Source organism: Entelurus aequoreus, linkage group LG14, assembly GCF_033978785.1.
Source record: "Entelurus aequoreus isolate RoL-2023_Sb linkage group LG14, RoL_Eaeq_v1.1, whole genome shotgun sequence".
Taxonomy (NCBI): domain Eukaryota; kingdom Metazoa; phylum Chordata; class Actinopteri; order Syngnathiformes; family Syngnathidae; genus Entelurus; species Entelurus aequoreus.
This window is the reverse complement of record NC_084744.1, coordinates 35107116-35129821: the sequence shown is the minus strand read 5'-3', so window position 1 is coordinate 35129821 and position 22706 is coordinate 35107116. Positions and strand designations below refer to the sequence as shown.

At 39.0% G+C, this 22706-nt stretch overlaps 1 protein-coding gene across 2 annotated transcripts in view; it reads right to left on the bottom strand.

Annotated features, from left to right (window-relative positions):
* Nucleotides 1–21222, bottom strand: part of LOC133664810 (trimethylguanosine synthase-like) — a 48859-nt gene extending 27637 nt beyond the window's left edge. The window contains exons 1-8 of one of the 2 annotated variants that reach the window (XM_062069730.1): nucleotides 21160–21222; nucleotides 20971–21082; nucleotides 20824–20891; nucleotides 13048–13184; nucleotides 10154–10232; nucleotides 7788–7886; nucleotides 6137–6517; nucleotides 3937–4057 (exon numbers count right to left, since the gene is read on the bottom strand). In XM_062069730.1, the coding sequence (XP_061925714.1) occupies nucleotides 3937–4057; nucleotides 6137–6517; nucleotides 7788–7886; nucleotides 10154–10232; nucleotides 13048–13184; nucleotides 20824–20891; nucleotides 20971–21077 (992 nt within the window). In that variant the 5' untranslated portion in view covers nucleotides 21078–21082; nucleotides 21160–21222. Of the gene's footprint in view, nucleotides 1–3936; nucleotides 4058–6136; nucleotides 6518–7787; nucleotides 7887–10153; nucleotides 10233–13047; nucleotides 13185–20823; nucleotides 20892–20970 lie in introns of both variants that reach the window. The other variant, XM_062069732.1, reaches the window with a different exon arrangement.
* Between the last annotated feature and the right edge of the window lie 1484 nt (nucleotides 21223–22706).

The following is a 22706-nucleotide window of genomic DNA, read 5'->3' as shown; positions in this document are numbered from 1 at the left end:
TGTATGTGCTGGATAAGATGATGTGTGTATGTGCTGGATAAGATGATGTATGTATGTGGTGGATAAGATGATGTGTGTATGTGGTGGATAAGATGATGTGTGTATGTGCTGGATAAGATGATGTGTGTATGTGCTGGATAAGATGATGTGTGTATGTGCTGGATAAGATGATGTGTGTATGTGCTGGATAAGGTGATGTGTGTATGTGGTGGATAAGATGATGTGTGCTGGATAAGATGATGTGTGTATGTGCTGGATAAGATGATGTGTGTATGTGGTGGATAAAGTGATGTGTGTATGTGCTGGATAAGATGATGTGTGTATGTGGTGGATAAGATGATGTGTGTATGTGGTGGATAAGATGATGTGTGTATGTGCTGGATAAGATGATGTGTGTATGTGCTGGATAAGGTGATGTGTGTATGTGCTGGACAAGGTGATGTGTGTATGTGCTGGATAAGATGATGTGTGTATGTGGTGGATAAGATGATGTGTGTATGTGCTGGACAAGGTGATGTGTGTATGTGCTGGATAAGATGATGTGTGTATGTGCTGGATAAGATTATGTGTGTATGTGGTGGATAAGGTGATGTGTGTATGTGGTGGATAATGTGATGTGTGTATGTGGCGGATAAGGTGATGTGTGTATGTGGCGGATAAGATGATGTGTGTATGTGCTGGATAAGATGATGTATGTATGTGGTGGATAAGATAATGTGTGTATGTGGTGGATAAGATGATGTGTGTATGTGCTGGATAAGATGATGTGTGTATGTGCTGGATAAGATGATGTGTGTATGTGCTGGATAAGATGATGTGTGTATGTGCTGGATAAGATGATGTGTGTATGTGGTGGATAAGATGATGTGTGTATGTGGTGGATAAGATGATGTGTGTATGTGCTGGATAAGAAGATGTGTGTATGTGCTTGATAAGATGATGTGTGTATGTGGTGGATAAGATGATGTGTGTATGTGCTGGATAAGATGATGTGTGTATGTGCTGGATAAGATGATGTATGTATGTGGTGGATAAGATGATGTGTGTATGTGCTGGATAAGATGATGTGTGTATGTGCTGGATAAGATGATGTGTGTATGTGCTGGATAAGATGATGTGTGTATGTGGTGGATAAGATGATGTGTGTATGTGCTGGATAAGGTGATGTGTGTATGTGCTGGACAAGGTGATGTGTGTATGTGGTGGATAAGATGATGTGTGCTGGATAAGATGATGTGTGTATGTGCTGGATAAGATGATGTGTGTATGTGGTGGATAAAGTGATGTGTGTATGTGCTGGATAAGATGATGTGTGTATGTGGTGGATAAGATGATGTGTGTATGTGCTGGATAAGATGATGTGTGTATGTGCTGGATAAGGTGATGTGTGTATGTGCTGGATAAGATGATGTGTGTATGTGCTGGATAAGATGATGTGTGTATGTGGTGGATAAGATGATGTGTGTATGTGCTGGACAAGGTGATGTGTGTATGTGCTGGATAAGATGTGTGTATGTGCTGGATAAGATGATGTGTGTATGTGGTGGATAAGGTGATGTGTGTATGTGGTGGAAAAGGTGATGTGTGTATGTGGTGGATAAGGTGATGTGTGTATGTGGTGTATAAGATGATCTGTGTATGTGGTGGATAAGGTGATGTGTGTATGTGGTGGATAAGGTGATGTGTGTATGTGGTGGATAAGGTGATGTGTGTATGTGGTGGATAAGATGATGTGTGTATGTGGTGGATAAGATGATGTGTGTATGTGGTGGATAAGATGATGTGTGTATGTGCTGGATAAGATGATGTGTGTATGTGCTGGATAAGATGATGTGTGTATGTGGTGGATAAGGTGATGTGTGTATGTGGTGGATAAGATGATGTGTGTATGTGCTGGATAAGATGATGTGTGTATGTGCTGGATAAGATGATGTGTGTATGTGGTGGATAAGGTGATGGGTGTATGTGGTGGATACGATGATGTGTGTATGTGCTGGATAAGGTGATGTGTGTATGTGCTGGATAAGATGATGTGTGTATGTGCTGGATAAGATGATGTGTGTATGTGCTGGATAAGATGATGTGTGTATGTGGTGGATAAGATGATGTGTGTATGTGGTGGATAAGATGATGTGTGTATGTGGTGGATAAGATGATGTGTGTATGTGGTGGATAAGATGATGTGTGTATGTGGTGGATAAGATGATGTGTGTATGTGCTGGATAAGATGATGTGTGTATGTGCTGGATAAGATGATGTGTGTATGTGGTGGATAAGATGATGTGTGTATGTGGTGGATAAGATGATGTGTGTATGTGGTGGATAAGATGATGTGTGTATGTGGTGGATAAGATGATGTGTGTATGTGCTGGATAAGATGATGTGTGTATGTGCTGGATAAGATGATGTGTGTATGTGCTGGATAAGATGATGTGTGTATGTGCTGGATAAGGTGATGTGTGTATGTGGTGGATAAGATGATGTGTGCTGGATAAGATGATGTGTGTATGTGCTGGATAAGATGATGTGTGTATGTGGTGGATAAAGTGATGTGTGTATGTGCTGGATAAAGTGATGTGTGTATGTGGTTGATAAGATGATGTGTGTATGTGGTGGATAAGATGATGTGTGTATGTGCTGGATAAGATGATGTGTGTATGTGCTGGATAAGGTGATGTGTGTATGTGCTGGACAAGGTGATGTGTGTATGTGCTGGATAAGATGATGTGTGTATGTGGTGGATAAGATGATGTGTGTATGTGCTGGACAAGGTGATGTGTGTATGTGCTGGATAAGATGATGTGTGTATGTGGTGGATAAGGTGATGTGTGTATGTGGTGGATAAGGTGATGTGTGTATGTGGTGGATAAGGTGATGTGTGTATGTGGTGGATAAGATGATCTGTGTATGTGGTGGATAAGGTGATGTGTGTATGTGGTGGATAAGATGATGTGTCTATGTGGTGGATAAGATGATGTGTGTATGTGCTGGATAAGATGATGTGTGTATGTGCTGGATAAGATGATGTGTGTATGTGCTGGATAAGATGATGTGTGTATGTGCTGGATAAGATGATGTGTGTATGTGGTGGATAAGGTGATGTGTGTATGTGGTGGATAAGATGATGTGTGTATGTGGTGGATAAGATGATGTGTGTATGTGCTGGATAAGATGATGTGTGTATGTGGTGGATAAGATGATGTGTGTATGTGCTGGATAAGATGATGTGTGTATGTGCTGGATAAGATGTGTGTATGTGGTGGATAAGATGATGTGTGTATGTGGTGGATAAGATGATGTGTGTATGTGCTGGATAAGATGATGTGTGTATGTGCTGGATAAGATGATGTGTGTATGTGGTGGATAAGGTGATGTGTGTATGTGGTGGATAAGATGATGTGTGTATGTGGTGGATAAGATGATGTGTGTATGTGCTGGATAAGATGATGTGTGTATGTGGTGGATAAGATGATGTGTGTATGTGGTGGATAAGATGATGTGTGTATGTGCTGGATAAGATGATGTGTGTATGTGGTGGATAAGATTATGTGTGTATGTGGTGGATAAGATGATGTGTGTATGTGCTGGATAAGATGATGTGTGTATGTGCTGGATAAGATTATGTGTGTATGTGGTGGATAAGATGATGTGTGTATGTGGTGGATAAGATGATGTGTGTATGTGCTGGATAAGATGATGTGTGTATGTGCTGGATAAGATGATGTGTGTATGTGCTGGATAAGATGATGTGTGTATGTGGTGGATAAGATGATGTGTGTATGTGGTGGATAAGATGATGTGTGTATGTGGTGGATAAGATGATGTGTGTATGTGCTGGATAAGATGATGTGTGTATGTGCTGGATAAGATGATGTGTGTATGTGGTGGATAAGGTGATGTGTGTATGTGGTGGATAAGGTGATGTGTTGAAGTCACCTGCGTTTGACCTTGGCATGTCCTCTTGAGGGACCTTCATCTCCACCATCATCCTCATGGTCACCATTGAACATTCTGGAAGTCACTGTTTGGCTGGTGCTGCCAGCCGCTAGTCGGGAGTCTGAAGTACATCAAACATCAAGTTGACTTGGCTGGTGCTGCCAGCCGCTAGTCGGGAGTCTGAAGTACATCAAACATCAAGTTGACTTGGCTGGTGCTGCCAGCAGCTAGTCAGGAGTCTGAAGTACATCAAACATCAAGTTGACTTGGCTGGTGCTGCCAGCAGCTAGTCGGGAGTCTGAAGTACATCAAACATCAAGTGGACTCGGCTGGTGCTGCCAGCAGCTAGTCGGGAGTCTGAAGTACATCAAACATGAAGTTGACTTGGCTGGTGCTGCCAGCAGCTAGTCGGGAGTCTGAAGTACATCAAACATCAAGTTGACTTGGCTGGTGCTGCCAGCAGCTAGTCGGGAGTCTGAAGTACATCAAACATCAAGTTGACTTGGCTGGTGCTGCCAGCAACTAGTCGGGAGTCTAAAGTACATCAAACATCAAGTTGACTTGGCTGGTGCTGCCAGCAGCTAGTCGGGAGTCTGAAGTACATCAAACATGAAGTTGACTTGGCTGGTGCTGCCAGCAGCTAGTCGGGAGTCTGAAGTACATCAAACATCAAGTTGACTTGGCTGGTGCTGCCAGCAGCTAGTCGGGAGTCTGAAGTACATCAAACATGAAGTTGACTTGGCTGGTGCTGCCAGCAGCTAGTCGGGAGTCTGAAGTACATCGAACATCATGTTCACTTGGCTGGTACCATGGCCTTAATACCGTGGTAATACCATACCGTGGCCTTAATACCGTGGTAATATCATACTGTGGCCTTAATACCGTGGTAATATCGTACCGTGGCCTTAATACCGTGGTAATATCATACCGTGGCCTTAATACCATGGTAATATCATACCGTGGCCTTAATACCGTGGTAATATCATATTGTGGCCTTAATACAGTGGTAATATCATACCGTGGCCTTAATACCGTGGTAATATCATACCGTGGCCTTAATACCGTGGTAATATCATACTGTGGCCTTAATACCGTGGTAATATCATATTGTGGGCCTTAATACCGTGGTAATATCGTACTGTGGCCTTAATACCGTGGTAATATCATACTGTGGCCTTAATACCGTGGTAATATCGTACCGTGGTCTAAATACCATGGTAATATCATACTGTGGCCTTAACCGTGGTAATATCGTACCGTGGCCTTAATACCGTGGTAATATCATACTGTGGCCTTAATACCGTGGTAATATCATACCGTGGCCTTAATACCGTGGTAATATCATACAGTGGCCTTAATACCGTGGTAATATCGTACCGTGGCCTTAATACCGTGGTAATATCATACCGTGGCCTTAATACCGTGGTAATATCATACCGTGGCCTTAATACCGTGGTAATATCGTACAGAGGCCTTAATACCGTGGTAATATCATACCGTGGACTTAATACCGTGGTAATATCATACCGTGGCCTTAATACCGTGGTAATATCATACCGTGGTAATATCATACCGTGGCCTTAATACCGTGGTAATATCATACCGTGGTAATATCGTACCGTGTCCTTAATACCGTGGTAATATCATACCGTGGCCTTAATACCGTGGTAATATCATACCGTGGCCTTAATACCATGGTAATATCATACTGTGGCCTTAATACCGTGGTAATATCGTACCGTGGCCTTAATACCGTGGTAATATCATACCGTGGCCTTAATACCGTGGTAATATCGTACCGAGGCCTTAATACCGTGGTAATATCATACCGTGGACTTAATACCGTGGTAATATCATACCGTGGCCTTAATACCGTGGTAATATCATACCGTGGCCTTAATACCGTGGTAATATCATACCGTGGCCTTAATACCGTGGTAATATCATACCGTGGTCTTAATACCGTGGTAATATCGTACCGTGTCCTTAATACCGTGGTAATATCATACCGTGGCCTTAATACCGTGGTAATATCATACCGTGGCCTTAATACCGTGGTAATATCATACCGTGGTCTTAATACCGTGGTAATATCGTACCGTGGCCTTAATACTGTGCTAATATCGTACAGTGGGAGTCATAAATATGGCTCAAGGACTACTACTACTAATAATGGTAATGGTATGTGTAAGTCACTGACCTGTAGGCTGGGTAGCTTCCTGCTGAGAGGAAACATCCGACTTCTTGCCACAATCTCCTGCATCACAGGGCTGATCAGACCTGGGCTGGTGTGGAAGGACGTGGGTAGCAACTTGAGGCCATCTTGTTTGAGAGTCAGGTGAGTGTAAAGAGCAGTTGTGTTCTAGAAGAAGGTTGAAGTCTTTCTCTGACGTTGCCTCACAGGTCCATCCCTGTGCTGCCCAGTAGGAGTACTGCTCCCAGTACAGGTAGTAGGTGTCTGTGGCGTGCTGGTCCCAGGTGGTCTTGGTGCTGGGATGGTCCCAAGGAGCCACTTGGGAACCTTCTGAAGACCCATGCTTGTCCTGCCAGCTGCTCCACAGCAGACCTTCACCCTGTTGGGCTGCAGCACACAAGACAACAGCTCATTTTATTGTCCTCTTCAATATATATATATATATATATATATATATATATATATATATATATATATATATATATACATATTTTTTTTTAAATATTACTTTTTCAATTAAAAGTCTATATTTTTTATCATTGTAAATATATTATACAAAAAAATATGTTATGTATATATAAAATCAGATTTCTTTAAATAAAAAATAATTTAAAAAACAATATTAAAATATATATTTATTTTTATTTGATATGTATATCAATTATATTATATATATTTGCAAACATTATTTTGTAGTTATTATTTTCAATTAAAAACTGTTTTTATTTTTTATTATTGTAAATATATTTAAATGATAAAAAATTTTAAAAAATGTGTTTTATTTTTTATATGTATATATATACATTAGGGCTGCAACAACTAATCGATTAAATCGATTAAAATCGATTATAAAAATAGTTGCCGATTAATTTAGTCATCGATTCGTTGGATCTATGCTATGCGCATGCGCAGAAGCTTTTTTTAAATAAAAATTTAAAAAAAAAACACAACCTTTTTTTTTTTTTTAATAAACCTTTATTTATAAACTGCAACATGTATATATATTTATATATGTATATTTATATATATGGAAAAATAATAATTATGAAAAATAATATCAAAAATATATATACATATATTTTAAAATGTTATTAATTTTTAAAAAATCTGATTTTATTTTATATATGTATATATATATAATACAAATATTTAAAAAATATATCCATAAATATATTTTAAAATGTTACTAATTTTAAAAAATCTGATTTTATTTTATATATATATATAAAATCTAATTTTTTTAAATTAACATTTTAAAATATATGTATATTTTTTTTTTAATATTATTTTATTAATTAAAAAAATTCTGATTTTATTTTATATATATATAAATAAAATCTGATTTTTTTAAATTAATAACATTCTAAAATATATGTTGTTTTTTTTTTAAATATTATTTTTCGTAATATTTATTATTTTTCAATATATATAAAAATATATATATATATATATATATAAATATATGTTTAAATTAAAACTGAAAAAAACAAAACAGTTTTCATCACACACACAAATATATGATATAATAAAACTTTTTATTGGACAAAGTATTAATATATATAAAAAACAATATTTCAAAAAATATCTATTTTTATACATCATTTTAATACTATTAATAGTTTGTTACATAGTTGTGTGGTTTTGTGCTATATTTTACCCCAGTAGGCCTGCCAGCCTTCATGGTGATCACACAGGGTCTCCAAATGTTCCCCCAGGGTCTCCGTCTCCAGTTCTTCCTCCACACCGTTCCTGTCGTCTGTGCAAGCAATCAAATCACTTTTTATTCACTTGGAGTAACTCCTGCTTCATGTTCACATAGACTGCACAATGCTGCTGGTGTAACTCCTGCTTCATGTTCACATAGACTGCACAATGCTGCTGGTGTAACTCCTGCTTCATGTTCACATAGACTGCACAATGCTGCTGGTGTAACTCCTGCTTCATGTTCACATAGACTGCACAATGCTGCTGGTGTAACTCCTGCTTCATGTTCACATAGACTGCACAATGCTGCTGTTTATGTGGATATTTACAACTGCAACTTACTTGATTTGCTGCCATGGAGGCGAGGATCGCTTAGTTGTGAAACACAGCTAGAAAGTGGGATCATACTTACACGCTTATAAGGGGGACCATTTTGGGTCCTCAAGACCTTAAGTGTCATTTTTGTTCTTAAACTGTCAACAAATAATAATGAACCAAAATCAATGTTGTTATGAATTATTGACATTTTCAAGGCTCCAATTATTTCACATCAAATATTACACTTTGACATATTTTTTGGGGGAAATATTGCATATTTTGTGTGTTTGCCATATTAAAACATAGTTATGTTTGACAGCAGGGGCATAAAACAAATCATAATAATTAGGGATGTCCGATAATGGCTTTTTGCCGATATCCGATATTGTCCAACTCTTTAATTACCGATACCGATATCAACCGATACCGATATCAACCGATATATGCAGTCGTGGAATTAACACATTATTATGCCTAATTTGGACAACCAGGTATGGTGAAGATAAGGTCCTTTTTTTAAAAAAAATAATAATAAGATAACTAAATTAAAAACATTTTCTTGAATAAAAAAGAAAGTAAAACAATATGAAAACAGTTACATAGAAACTAGTAATTAATGAAAATGAGTAAAATTAACTGTTAAAGGTTAGTACTATTAGTGGAGCAGCAGCACGCACAATCATGTGTGCTTACCGACTGTATCCCTTGCAGACTGTATTGATATATATTGATATATAATGTAGGAAGCAGAATATTGATAACAGAAAGAAATGGGGGGAGGGAGGTTTTTTGGGTTGGTGCACTAATTGTAAGTGTATCTTGTGTTTTTTATGTTGATTTAATTTTTTTTAAAAAACAAACAAAAAAAAACGATACAGATAATAAAAAAAACGATACCGATAATTTCCGATATTACATTTTAACGCATTTATCGGCCGATAATATTGGCAGGCCAATATTATCGGACATCCCTAATAATAATGCAACAAAAACAGATAATTGACAGATAGACCTGAAGTTGATGTAGAGATTGAAAAGAAAGCCTTGAAAAAAAAAAAAAAAAAAAGACTTATTTTTGAACACTTTTATGAGTGGGACCCTTTCGGATCCCTGGAAATTTGAGTGTCTTTTTTATTTTTTAACAAAATCAATGTTATTAATTATTGACATATAAAAGGCTCCAATTACTTCACATGAAATATTCCCCATTTTGGGGGGAAATATTGCATATTTTGTGTGTTTGCCATTTCAACACTAACATTTTATTTGACAAAAAGGGCACAACACCAACAAAAAAACATGAAATTTTTAAAAAAAAAATTCTAATTGACAGATAGATCTGAAGTTGATGTTGAGATTTATGTGTTGAGAGTAAACAAATAATACTTTGATGAGTGGGACCATTTCGGGTCCCCAATACCTTTAGTGCAGTGGTCCCCAACCACCGGATTTGGTATCAGGCCGCACAAGAAATTTAAAAAAAATAAAAAATAAAAAAATAAAAAATTTAATGAAATAATTTATTTTATGAAATCAACATAAAAAACACAATGTATACATTATATATCAATATAGATCAATACAGTCTGCAGGGATACCGTCCGTAAGCACACATGATTGTATTTATTTATGTAAAAAAAAAAAATAAAAAAATAATATTTTTATTTTTTAAATACACCCCCCCACCCCCCACCGGTCCGTGGGACAAATTTTCAAGCAGCTACAAAAAGGTTGGGGACCACTGCTTTAGTGTATTTTGTTTTAAACTGTCATTGCTAAAAAAAAAATCAAAAAATAATTCTAAATCATAGTTATGAGTTATTGATTTTTTTGTCTCCAATTCAAATATTCCAGAAAAAAAACCCACCTATTTTTAACACTTTAATGAGTGGGACCCTTTTGGGTCCCCAAGACCTTTAGTGTAATCTTTTTTTTTTATAACTATCATAGTTAAAAGAATAATAGTGAATTAAAATCAATGTTATGAAATATTGTTCTGACCTTGGTTGGTGGTGTCTTCCTGCTGGTCTTGGAGAGGCTTAGTCGGGTATGAAGCTGACTTTTTCTTGCAGCCTTTCTCCTGTCACAGCAACACAACTTGTACTAACTAACTAGTCATGTCAGGAACATGTAATACTGCTGGTCTTGTACTAACTAGTCATGTCAGGGACATGTAATACTGCTGGTCATGTACTAACTAGTCATGTCAGGAACATGTAATACTGCTGGTCTTGTACTAACTAGTCATGTCAGGAAGATAGAAATACTGCTAGTCTTGTACTAACTAGTCATGTCAGGGACATGTAATACTGCCGGTCTTGTACTAACTAGTCATGTCAGAAACATGTAATACTGCCGGTCTTGTACTAACTAGTCATGTCAGGGACATGTAATACTGCTGGTCATGTACTAACTAGTCATGTCAGGAACATGTAATACTGCTGGTCTTGTACTAACTAGTCATGTCAGGAACATGTAATACTGCTGGTCTTGTACTAACTAGTCATGTCAGGAAGATAGAAATACTGCTAGTCTTGTACTAACTAGTCATGTCAGGAACATGTAATACTGCTGGTCTTGTACTAACTAGTCATGTCAGGGACATGTAATACTGGTGGTCTTGTACTAACTAGTCATGTCAGGAACATGTAATACTGCTGGTCTTGTACTAACTAGTCATGTCAGGGACATGTAATACTGCTGGTCTTGTACTAACTAGTCATGCCAGGAACATGTAATACTGCTGGTCTTGTACTAACTAGTCATGTCAGGAACATGTAATACTGCTGGTCTTGTACTAACTAGTCATGTCAGGAAGATATAAATACTGCTAGTCTTGTACTAACTAGTCATGTCAGGAACATGTAATACTGCTGGTCTTGTACTAACTAGTCATGTCAGGAACATGTAATACTGCTGGTCTTGTACTAACTAGTCATGTCAGGGACATGTAATACTGCTGGTCATGTACTAACTAGTCATGTCAGGAACATGTAATACTGCTGGTCTTGTACTAACTAGTCATGTCAGGAACATGTAATACTGCTGGTCTTGTACTAACTAGTCATGTCAGGGACATGTAATACTGCTGGTCTTGTACTAACTAGTCATGCCAGGAACATGTAATACTGCTGGTCTTGTACTAACTAGTCATGTCAGGAACATGTAATACTGCTGGTCTTGTACTAACTAGTCATGTCAGGAAGATATAAATACTGCTAGTCTTGTACTAACTAGTCATGTCAGGAACATGTAATACTGCTGGTCTTGTACTAACTAGTCATGTCAGGAACATGTAATACTGCTGGTCTTGTACTAACTAGTCATGTCAGGGACATGTAATACTGCTGGTCATGTACTAACTAGTCATGTCAGGAACATGTAATACTGCTGGTCTTGTACTAACTAGTCATGTCAGGAAGATAGAAATACTGCTAGTCTTGTACTAACTAGTCATGTCAGGAACATGTAATACTGCTGGTCTTGTACTAACTAGTCATGTCAGGGACATGTAATACTGCTGGTCTTGTACTAACTAGTCATGTCAGGAACATGTAATACTGCTGGTCTTGTACTAACTAGTCATGTCAGGGACATGTAATACTGCTGGTCTTGTACTAACTAGTCATGCCAGGAACATGTAATACTGCTGGTCTTGTACTAACTAGTCATGTCAGGAACATGTAATACTGCTGGTCTTGTACTAACTAGTCATGTCAGGTACATGTAATACTGCTAGTCTTGTACTAACTAGTCATGTCAGGGACATGTAATACTGCCGGTCATGTACTAACTAGTCATGTCATGAACATGTAATACTGCCGGTCTTGTACTAACTGGTCATGTCAGGTACATGTAATACTGCTAGTCTTGTACTAACTAGTCATGTCAGGTACATGTAATACTGCTGGTCTTGTACTAACTAGTCATGTCAGGTACATGTAATACTGCCGGTCTTGTACTAACTAGTCATGTCAGGGACATGTAATACTGCCGGTCTTGTACTAACTAGTCATGTCAGGGACATGTAATACTGCCGGTCTTGTACTAACTAGTCATGTCAGGAACATGTAATACTGCTGGTCTTGTACTAACTAGTCATGTCAGGAACATGTAATACTGCCGGTCTTGTACTAACTAGTCATGCCAGGAACATGTAATACTGCCGGTCTTGTACTAACTAGTCATGACAGGAACATGTAATACTGCCGGTCTTGTACTAACTAGTCATGTCAGGGACATGTAATACTGCTGGTCTTGTACTAACTAGTCATGTCAGGAACATGTAATAATGCCGGTCTTGTACTAACTAGTCATGTCAGGAACATGTAATACTGCTGGTCTTGTACTAACTAGTCATGTCAGGGACATGTAATACTGCCGGTCTTGTACGAACTAGTCATGTCAGGAACATGTAATACTGCCGGTCTTGTACTAACTAGTCATGTCAGGAACATGTAATACTGCTGGTCTTGTACTAACTAGTCATGTCAGGGACATGTAATACTGCCGGTCTTGTACTAACTAGTCATGTCAGGAACATGTAATACTGCCGGTCTTGTACTAACTAGTCATGTCAGGGACATGTAATACTGCTGGTCTTGCACTAACTAGTCATGTCAGGAACATGTAATACCGCAGGTCTTGTACTAACTAGTCATGTCAGGAACATGTAATACTGCCGGTCTTGTACTAACTAGTCATGTCAGGAACATGTAATACTGCTGGTCTTGCACTAACTAGTCATGTCAGGAACATGTAATACTGCTGGTCTTGCACTAACTAGTCATGTCAGGAACATGTAATACTGCCGGTCTTGTACTAACTAGTCATGTCAGGAACATGTAATACTGCTGGTCATGTACTAACTAGTCATGTCAGGAAGATAGAAATACCACTTTGTGCCGTCTAGAAGAGCTGGCAAAGGCAAGAGGAAGACCCATGCTAGACATCAGCTGAGCCTCTTCATCTAATTCTTCTTCTTCTTCTTCATCTAATTCTTCTTCTTCTTCTTCTTCTTCTTGGTGGCCTTCTGTGGACCAAGTCATGATGTAAACACTCCCATGGAATTAGTAGTCCCAAACAAGGCTTCAGTAATGTCCAGTCTTTCTTACTTGCAAAAAGCTCTAAAAAAACGTATTTATTGTCATCACGGGTATTGTGTGTGGAATTTTGAGGACAAAAATGAATTTATTCCAGTTTTCCTGGAAATTCAAACACAGCATTGAAACTATTCTTCCTACATTCTGTCAGCATTTGTGTGTTATCAGAGTCGACGTTACACATTTTTCTGGCTACATTTTTTCATTTTGGCTCTTTTATTCCACTTTTTAACGTTTTGTGTTGGTCAGAATGTGCTGCAGGCCACACTTAGTGTCACGTGACCGTCACAACAACATCCGGGTACTGAGCGGAAGTCACAACAACATCCGAGTACTGAGCGGAAGTGCGCCAAAGTCGACAAAACCGGGACGGAATATTTCATAAAAGTTACTCATAAGCAACAAAGTAAAGTGTGATTGATAAATGCTGGAATGGGTGAGGGCCGACATCCGGGCAACTGAGCTACATACGGGTTCTTCGAGCCATAGCAACCAGACTGGCGTTGAAAACAAACCGTTGCCATTACTCTTTAACCTGTCGACCTACGCTGGTTAAACCAGTCATTCTGCCTCCAAAATGCCGAAAAACGGTGTTGTTTTTGGTTGTGCTAACCACAACTGGAAACAGGGAAAACAAAGGTTGTATTTTGTTCTGCCAAAGCGTGATAAAAGCCCACAGAGACGAGACAAATGGCTCGCAGCTTTACACCGGGAAAACGAGGACGGTTCTCACTGGAGTCCCCCAAAGTCCCGGGTCGTGTGTTCGGATCACTTCGTTTCTGGTAAATATAACGAACAAAAATCCACCTTCTTAATCACAACTTGGCTATACCGTCCGTGCTAATGTTGTACTTGTTGAATTTGTACCTTATAACGTTCGACAGCTGAAGTTGTTGTTGTACAAAAATAACATGCGGTATATACTATATAGTCTATAGCAGGGGTCACCAACGCGGTGCCCGCGGGCACCAGGTCGCCCGTAAGGACCAGATGAGTCGCCCGCGGGCCTGTTCTAAAAAAAAAAAATTTTTTTTATTTAAAAAAAAATATATATATATATATATTTTTTTTTAAAAATAAATCTACATAGAAAAAACACAAGATACACTTTCAATCAGTGCATCAACTCAAACAACCTCCCCCATGCACACTCATCCACACCCACTCACACAAAAGGGGTTATTTCTTTCTGCTACCAATATTCTGGTTCCCACAACATAGACAACACATCTGCAAGGGACACAGTCCCTGAAGCACACATGATTGTATAGGCTGCTGGTCCACTAACATTTTCATTAATTACTATTTTTTATGTAATTATTTTTATATTGTTTTACTTTCTTTTTTATCCAAGAAAATGTTTTTTATTTATTCATCTTATTTTATTTTATTTTTAAAAAAAGGGCCTTATCTTCAACAGACCAGGTTGTCAATGAAATTAGATTTGTTTAAAGGGTTTTTTAAACCAGGCCCAGTCCAGATAATGTCCAAGTCGGACTCAGCAACACACACCTTCATTCATGTACACAGAAAAAAATTAGGGAACACAACAGATTGCATATCATTTATAAACAAAATTACATTTTCAAAATAAGCATTTATGTACAGTCCAGATTATGTCCAGGTCACTCAAATTAGGGAACACAACAACAGATATCATATAATCTATAAATATAATTATACTTTCAAAATAAGCCTTTGAGGACTTCTCATCTTTTTTTTTATGTTTTTTGGCATCATTATCGTTTTCAACCATGTAACTTTCTAAAGTTAGAAAATACTGAATAAATGTTTTAAAGAAAGTAATACTAAGTGAATATCTGTTTTTGGCCTTAAAAATAAACATTTTACCAAGTACTATAATTAAATTGACTAAATCATGATTGTCAATGAACTCTCCTAAAATAACAGAAACCACATTAAGCTTCATAAACAAACCAATCCTTAAACACATTTTTTCAACTTCCACCCAAAACAAAGACACAATATGGCAATACCAAAACAAATGCAGGGTGGATTCAGGCTCCTGACAACAAAATCGGCAATCATCTGACTCTGTCATATTCCATAATTTTAACATTTTCCCTGTGGGTAAGAAGTTATAAATAATTTTAATTTGAAAATAACGATTTTGCACATCGATAGTGGTTTTATACATTAGTTTGAATATGGCATCCCATGGCAACGGGCAGTCAAAAAAGGCCTCCCATTTTCCATTTGTGTTGTATGAGGCAGCCTTCAAAGATTTCTTTATTAAATAAAAATTATATATTTTTCTATTTATTTTAGTTCCTTTTTGCCAACTAGAATTTCTTATTAGAGGTTTACAAACTAATAATTTAGTAGTTCCATAATTAATTATTTGTTTCCATCTTTTCCCAATTACTCCAGTTAGTTGATAAAATGAAAAGCTTGAGCAAGCATCACCATACATAGCTCTAAATTCATCATACTTCATAATTTTACCATTCTCATTGATAATATCATTGAAAAAAATGATTCCTCTTTCAAACATATTTTTCCAAAAGAAAGGCTTTCCATCTATTACAATATTAGAGTTCATCCATATTATCTGCTGCAAAATATCGTCTCTTTTTTCTGGCACATCAAATTGAAAACACCACTATGAGTGGATTGTTTCCTTTATGAACCCCGCCATGTTTCCCAGCAGACTCTCTGGGAGGGGATCACTTGTAAAAAAGGATACCATTTCTTTTGATACAGTACATGTTTTTTGTCCAACAGGACATTTGTGTACCACTCAATGTTTAAATACATCTTTGGAACAATTGATGCTTTTAAAGACAGACACATAGCTTCAAGGTTGAGAAGTTTCAGGCCCCCATATTCATACTCTTTGTACAAAACCTTTCTTTTAATCTTTTCTGGTTTGCCGTTCCAGACAAAATCGAAGACCCTCCGCTCATAAATCTTAAAAAAGTTTTGTGATGGAGCTGGTAATGACAAAAACAAATAAATAAATTGAGGAATAATTAACGAGTTGGCAATAGACATTTTGTCAAGACTTGGTCTATGGCGTGGTTTGTTCTCCCGTGGTGCAAAGGAATTGGACCAAACGTGGCGTGCAGGTGAGGACATATTTATTTTTTACTATAACAAAAGGAACAAACTAAAGGCGCGCACAAGGCGGAGGTACAAACTTGACTATGAAACAAAAACTTGCACGTGGGCAAAAAACTAAGGACATGAACAAAAGTCGCTAACTGTGGCATAAATAGAAAAAACTTACTTGATAAGGCATGAAGTGCGCAGAGGGGAACAGAGTGATGTCGCCAGGCCGACTGCCTGGCAACAATGGCCTTAAATACTGGTGACATGATTAGTGAAAACGTGAGACAGGTGCGTGACATGAGGATGTGAAACAGGTGCGTGACAAGACAGGTGAAAACTAATGGGTGACCATGGAAACCAAACCAAACAAGGAAGTGCAACCAGGAACTAAAAAAAGAGCCCAAAACCCAAGCAAAACAAAAACATGATTAACACAGACATGACAGAGCCCCCCCCCTTACGGACAGATCCCAGATGTCCCAACACAAAAAAATTAACAAGAGTCATGGGGGGGCGGGAGGGGGACATGGCGGTGGGTCGCCAGGCCAAGTGGCCCCGAATCCACCGAGGCATAGTCATGTGGCGGCGGCGAGTGGAACGGCGCCGCCACAGGCGAGGTGGGCGACCCGGGAAGGGCCACATCCGTGGCAGACAATGACGTGGGCACACTTGGCGTGGCGGACGACCAGGCAGCGGCCATATCCGTGGCCGACGAGAAGACAGGTGCGGCGTCGTCTTCATGGCAGGCGTAGAAGCAGCAGATGAAGCAGGCGGCGAAGCTTGGCGTGGCGAAGCTTGTCGTGGCCATGGTTGGTCTTGGCATGGTTGGTCTTGGCATGGTTGGTCTTGGACTTGGTCTTGGCATGGTTGGTCTTGGACTTGGTCTTGGCATGGTTGGTCTTGGCATGGTTGGTCTTGGACTTGGTCTTGGATTTGGCATGGTTGGTCTTGGACTTGGTCTTGGCATGGTTGGTCTTGGACTTGGTCTTGGCATGGTTGGTCTTGGCATGGTTGGTCTTGGTATGGGTCTTGGCATGGTTGGTCTTGGACTTGGCATGGGGGGTCTTGGACTTGGTCTTGGCATGGTGTGTCTTGGCATGGGGGGTCTTGGACTTGGTCTTGGCATGGTGTGTCTTGGCATGGGGGGTCTTGGACTTGGTCTTGGCATGGTGTGTCTTGGTCTTGGCATGGTGTGTCTTGGTTTTGGCGTGGAGCTGCGACTGGCGGCACTGGGCGTCGTGGAGCTGCGACTGGCGGCACTTGGCGTCGTGGAGCTGCGACTGGCGGCACTTGGCGTCGTGGAGCTGCGACTGGCGGCACTTGGCGTCGTGGAGCTGCGACTGGTGGCGCTTGGCGTGGTGGAGCTTGGCGTGGAGCTGGTGGAGGTGGCCTAGCTGGAGGCTGTGGCTTGGCAGGTCGAAAGACTGGTGGTGGCGGCCGTGCTGGTGGCTGTGGCTTGGCAGGTCGAAAGACAGGTGGTGGTGGCCGAGCTGGTGGCTGTGGCTTGGCGTGATGAAAGACTGGTGGTGGTGGTCGTGCTGGAGGCTGTGGCTTAGCGTGAAGATGCTGAGCCACCCCACCTGAACAATTCCCAGCCCTAGCCCCCCCCTCAAGGAGCGGATACCAGACGCGCGCCCTGCGGTCTGGAATCGTTTCTTTGGGTGGGTGGAGGGTGGTCAGGAGGGGGGCAGAATCCTCACCTCCAAACTGTCCAAAAAGTCTTTCTTTCCCCCCCCACCTGGGCTTTTGTGGGTGAAAAAAAAATTTGTGACTTGGGCGTGGCTTGAGTCCAGGGGGGCGGGGCATGGAATTTGGGTGGCTTGGATTGAACCGGTAAAGAATTTGGAAAAAAAATCTCCAGGTCTGTGGAGTGCTCCTTGAGCTGCCAGGCTGGCTGACTTCCATTTCCGCCCGGAGGGGGAGGAGCCCGCAGGAGTGACGCATCCTGTCCACTCAAGGAAGTCTTTCCTCTTCCTTGGCGACGTTTCCGGGACGGGAGCAACGCGCCGATCGGCAGCAGCTTGCCTCCGGGCCCCCACATCATCCCCCTGCGCTCCCTGGGGGAAAAGCGCAGTGTTTCTGCCTCCATAGCGTGCAGGACTTCCCACGCTCCCTCGTCCAATTTTGCGGGAGAACTCTTCTGCTGGCGACATCTGTCAAGACTTGGTCTATGGCGTGGTTTGTTCTCCCGTGGTGCAAAGGAATTGGACCAAACGTGGCGTGCAGGTGAGGACATATTTATTTTTTACTATAACAAAAGGAACAAACTAAAGGCGCGCACAAGGCGGAGGTACAAACTTGACTATGAAACAAAAACTTGCACGTGGGCAAAAAACTAAGGACATGAACAAAAGTCGCTAACTGTGGCATGAATAGAAAAAACTTACTTGATAAGGCATGAAGTGCGCAGAGGGGAACAGAGTGATGTCGCCAGGCCGACTGCCTGGCAACAATGGACTTAAATACTGGTGACATGATTAGTGAAAACGTGAGACAGGTGCGTGACATGAGGATGTGAAACAGGTGCGTGACAAGACAGGTGAAAACTAATGGGTGACCATGGAAACCAAACCAAACAAGGAAGTGCAACCAGGAACTAAAAAAAGAGCCCAAAACCCAAGCAAAACAAAAACATGATTAACACAGACATGACACATTTTACCATACAAGGTTAGGGATTTCCCTTTCCATAATTGCATAATTTTGTCCAGCTTTCTTAGTCGATTATCATAATTTACTGAGCCTAGATCTTCCAGATTTTCTGGGACAACAACACCAAGTATGTTAACTGGTCCATCTGTCCACAAAACAGGCACTTTGCATTCCATTCGAAAGGACGTTCCCTTTAGATTTCCGATCCTTAACATTTGACATTTATCATAATTAAGCTTAAGGCCAGATTGCTGTGAAAATATGTCCAAAAGATTAAGAAGGTTCCGCAAACAATGAGGAAAAATCTTATCTTTGTGAATCAGCCTTTTCTGACATGAACTTCATCAAAACAAACACAGAACACGCCTCACTGATGCACATGTGCAAGACTCACTCAGAGTTGCAGTGTCAAGTTACACACCAGAGTACAACACACTAGTTAACAGCATGCAATGCCAGGCTTCCCACTAACTGACAAAGAAACAGATAACAGATTTGGTGTCCAGTTCAAAGTGTGACATGATTTAAAAATTGGAGAGTTGACTTTTGTATTTTACATGAGTTATTATTTGTACAAACATGGTGCAAAGTAATTCATGATTTGTTAAAAAAATGTTAGTGGCTAGCTAGTTAAAATGGGATATTGTGATTTCACAAGACTGTCTTAGAAGTGATCATTTGAAAATGTTCAATTTGAAAAATGTGCACTTAGAGAAAATATAAAAATAAAGTGTTGCATATTGATATTTATCTGTTTCTATATATATTTATTGTGAGAAATCATTAAGATGATCAGTGTTTCCACAAAGATAAATATCATTAATTATTAATAATAACAGAGTTAAAGGTAAATTGAGCAAATTGGCTACTTCTGGCAATTTATTTAAGTGTGTATCTAACTGGTAGCCCTTCGCAGTAATCAGTACCCAAGAAGTAGCCCTTGGTTTCAAAAAGGTTGGTGACCCCTGGTCTATAGCCTAGCTAGCTATTTTCGAAAACCGGACAACGAGAGGATACCAAAGGCAGCGTTAAGATGGACACCACCGGGAAAACGTAAGCCAGGGCGGCCAAAGAACACCTGGCAAAGAACAGTTGAAGGGGAGCTGAAAGAGATGAAGCTTACATGGGGCAAGGCACAGAGACGAGCACAGCAGCGAGATGAATGGCGTCGAGTCGTCGAAGCCTTATTTCCCATCCGGGAAGAAGAGGATTAAGTTAAGTAAGTAATATACTATATAGTCTATAGCCTAGCTAGCTATTTTCGAAAACCGGTTTCGTTTAAATTTGCACTTAACAGTTGGTTTTTTAAAAACCAATAAACCCTATAATGTTCATGTTGCCATTCAATACATGTAGCCCTCAAATCTCTCAATGTTTTATACACTAACACTTGATCTTGTTCTTGATAACTTCCGCGTCTCTTTCTTAGTAGCGTGCAGGCTAAGCTAACTAGCAAGCTAAGCTAAGCCTGAGAAGCTTTAAAGTTCACTGAGACGAGTCTGACGCAAATAATACATTTTCGTTTTTTCACACGATATGCGAATAAGTAAAAATGCGTAAATGAAGGATTTAACGCCGACTTCCAAGCCACAACGCTCGTTAAATGCTTTTTCTGTCAATGCTGTGTTCGCTGTGAGCTGGTTTGTTTTCAACGAATTCCCGGTTGCTAGGGGATTGGTAGGCGGAAGTGACGTAGGTCCGCCCTTACCCACTGAGCGGAAGTGCGCCAAAGTCGACAAAACCAGGATGGAATATTTTATAAAAGTTACTCATAAGCAACAAAGTAAAGTGTGATTGATAAATGCTGGAAAAGCAAAAATAAAAAAAATTAATATCTGAATTTACCTCGAAATGAAGTTTCCGGTTGGTCAAATGAAAAGAGTCTTTTGTCCGAACGATACAGTTCTCTGTCCCTGGAAGGAAGAACACATTTAACAGTCATAAATGTACAATAGTTTGATTAAAAAAAAGATGATTATTAGGTATACTTACTGCACAAAGACTCTGGAGCAGCAGCAGTGGATTCCTGCTTCTGATGAATGTTTTCTACTGAATAAAATGTCCGCCACGACAGTCACACGACTCATGTCCAGCATCATTGTGCCTCAATGTATAAATAACAACAGTAATATGTAATTAGTCATCTCAATGAAAAGTCAATAGGTCGTAGTTTGTACGTACTGTGTCGAATTAGTTCAACATCGCGACCGCATGCGCAGACTTCACTTCCGCATTGCGAGGGGAACACGGAGGTTTCCAGAAATGGATTTTCACAATAAAAACATTTCTTTTTTTTCTTTTTAAATTGGTTTATTTAAATCCCTTGTTTGAATGATGCTCGGCTGTAGCAAATTATTTAAAAAAAAAAATGTATTCGTATGAGATTGATAGCTCTATAAAATAATAAAATTATTTAAATGTTTTGGAAAAGCGTTTTAAGCTAAATGTATTGCGACGTTATGCTTGGTACTTTTAGCACACCCCTCATGGTTGAGGAATTCACATTAGTCGCATCATTTTGGTCTTGACCTCTGTATGTATGACGGATATTCAAGATGCAACCTTTTAATTACATTTGAATAATAGGATATTGAGACTGATTTGGTGGATTTAAATATCCCTTTTTTATTTATAAATGAAATTGTAAAAGTGTATTTGCTGGGTAGATTCTGAAATGTATTGTATTGTATTGTATTTTGTATATTATATGATGATGTATATTTTAACTGTTCATTCATTACTTTATTACTCCAGTACTCTTGTTTTGTTCTGTATGTTGTACAGTTTTTATATATTGTACATGATTGTGTATTGTTTTTATTGGATATTAGTCTGTTTATTTCAATTCTTATTTTTTATCTTTATTACTTATGTGATTTATTTTTATTCCATATTTGTTTCCACTACCGCACCTTAAATTGGAGTCCTTAATCTCGTTATATGCAAATATAATGACAATAAAGTCCATTTTATTCTTCTATTCTATAAACTGTGTGCTTCTAGGGATGAACTTTTTGCAGAATGGACTCTGATATTAACAAAATAAACAATAATGCAATACAAAACTATGTCTGTCTGTAAATAAATAAGTAAATAAATAAATATAAAATATTGAGTTTTTTTCTTTTTTTTTCTTTTTTTCTTGAAGGGCAATTGAAAAACAAAAACGGCTAGTTTTATCAAATTTTATAGCAGCTCTTTTCCGTCACTAAAATATATCCTTATAGTAAGTCATAATTATGAGATTTAGGGGAAAAGGGCGACCTAAAAAAGGGACAAGCGGTCGAAAATGGATGGACTTTTTTTTTTATCGCAAAATGTCGAGTTCCATCCATCCATCCATTTTTTCCACCGCTTGTCCCTTTCATAGTGGCTTTCGTATCATAATCATGACTTTTTGTGTCATCATTTCGACTTTTATAATCTCATAATTAAGATTTACTAATTAATTTAGTGGCGGAAACCAGTTTCCATAGAATTTAATCTAAAAAAACAAAAAAAAACAAAAAAAAAAACCCAGTGAAAAACGTTGTTTTTTTCTAAAAACTATTTATCTTTAATTTTACATTTGTATAACAAAAAATATGATCCCTAGTAAACAGAAACGGAAAACATGTTTTTTTTCCCCAACAGCCTGACACCAGAAATGATCATTTTCAAAGTAAAAGCGGTGGCTAAAATGTCTTTGGGGCCCTACACAAAAATTAATATTTTAGATTGCTATACTT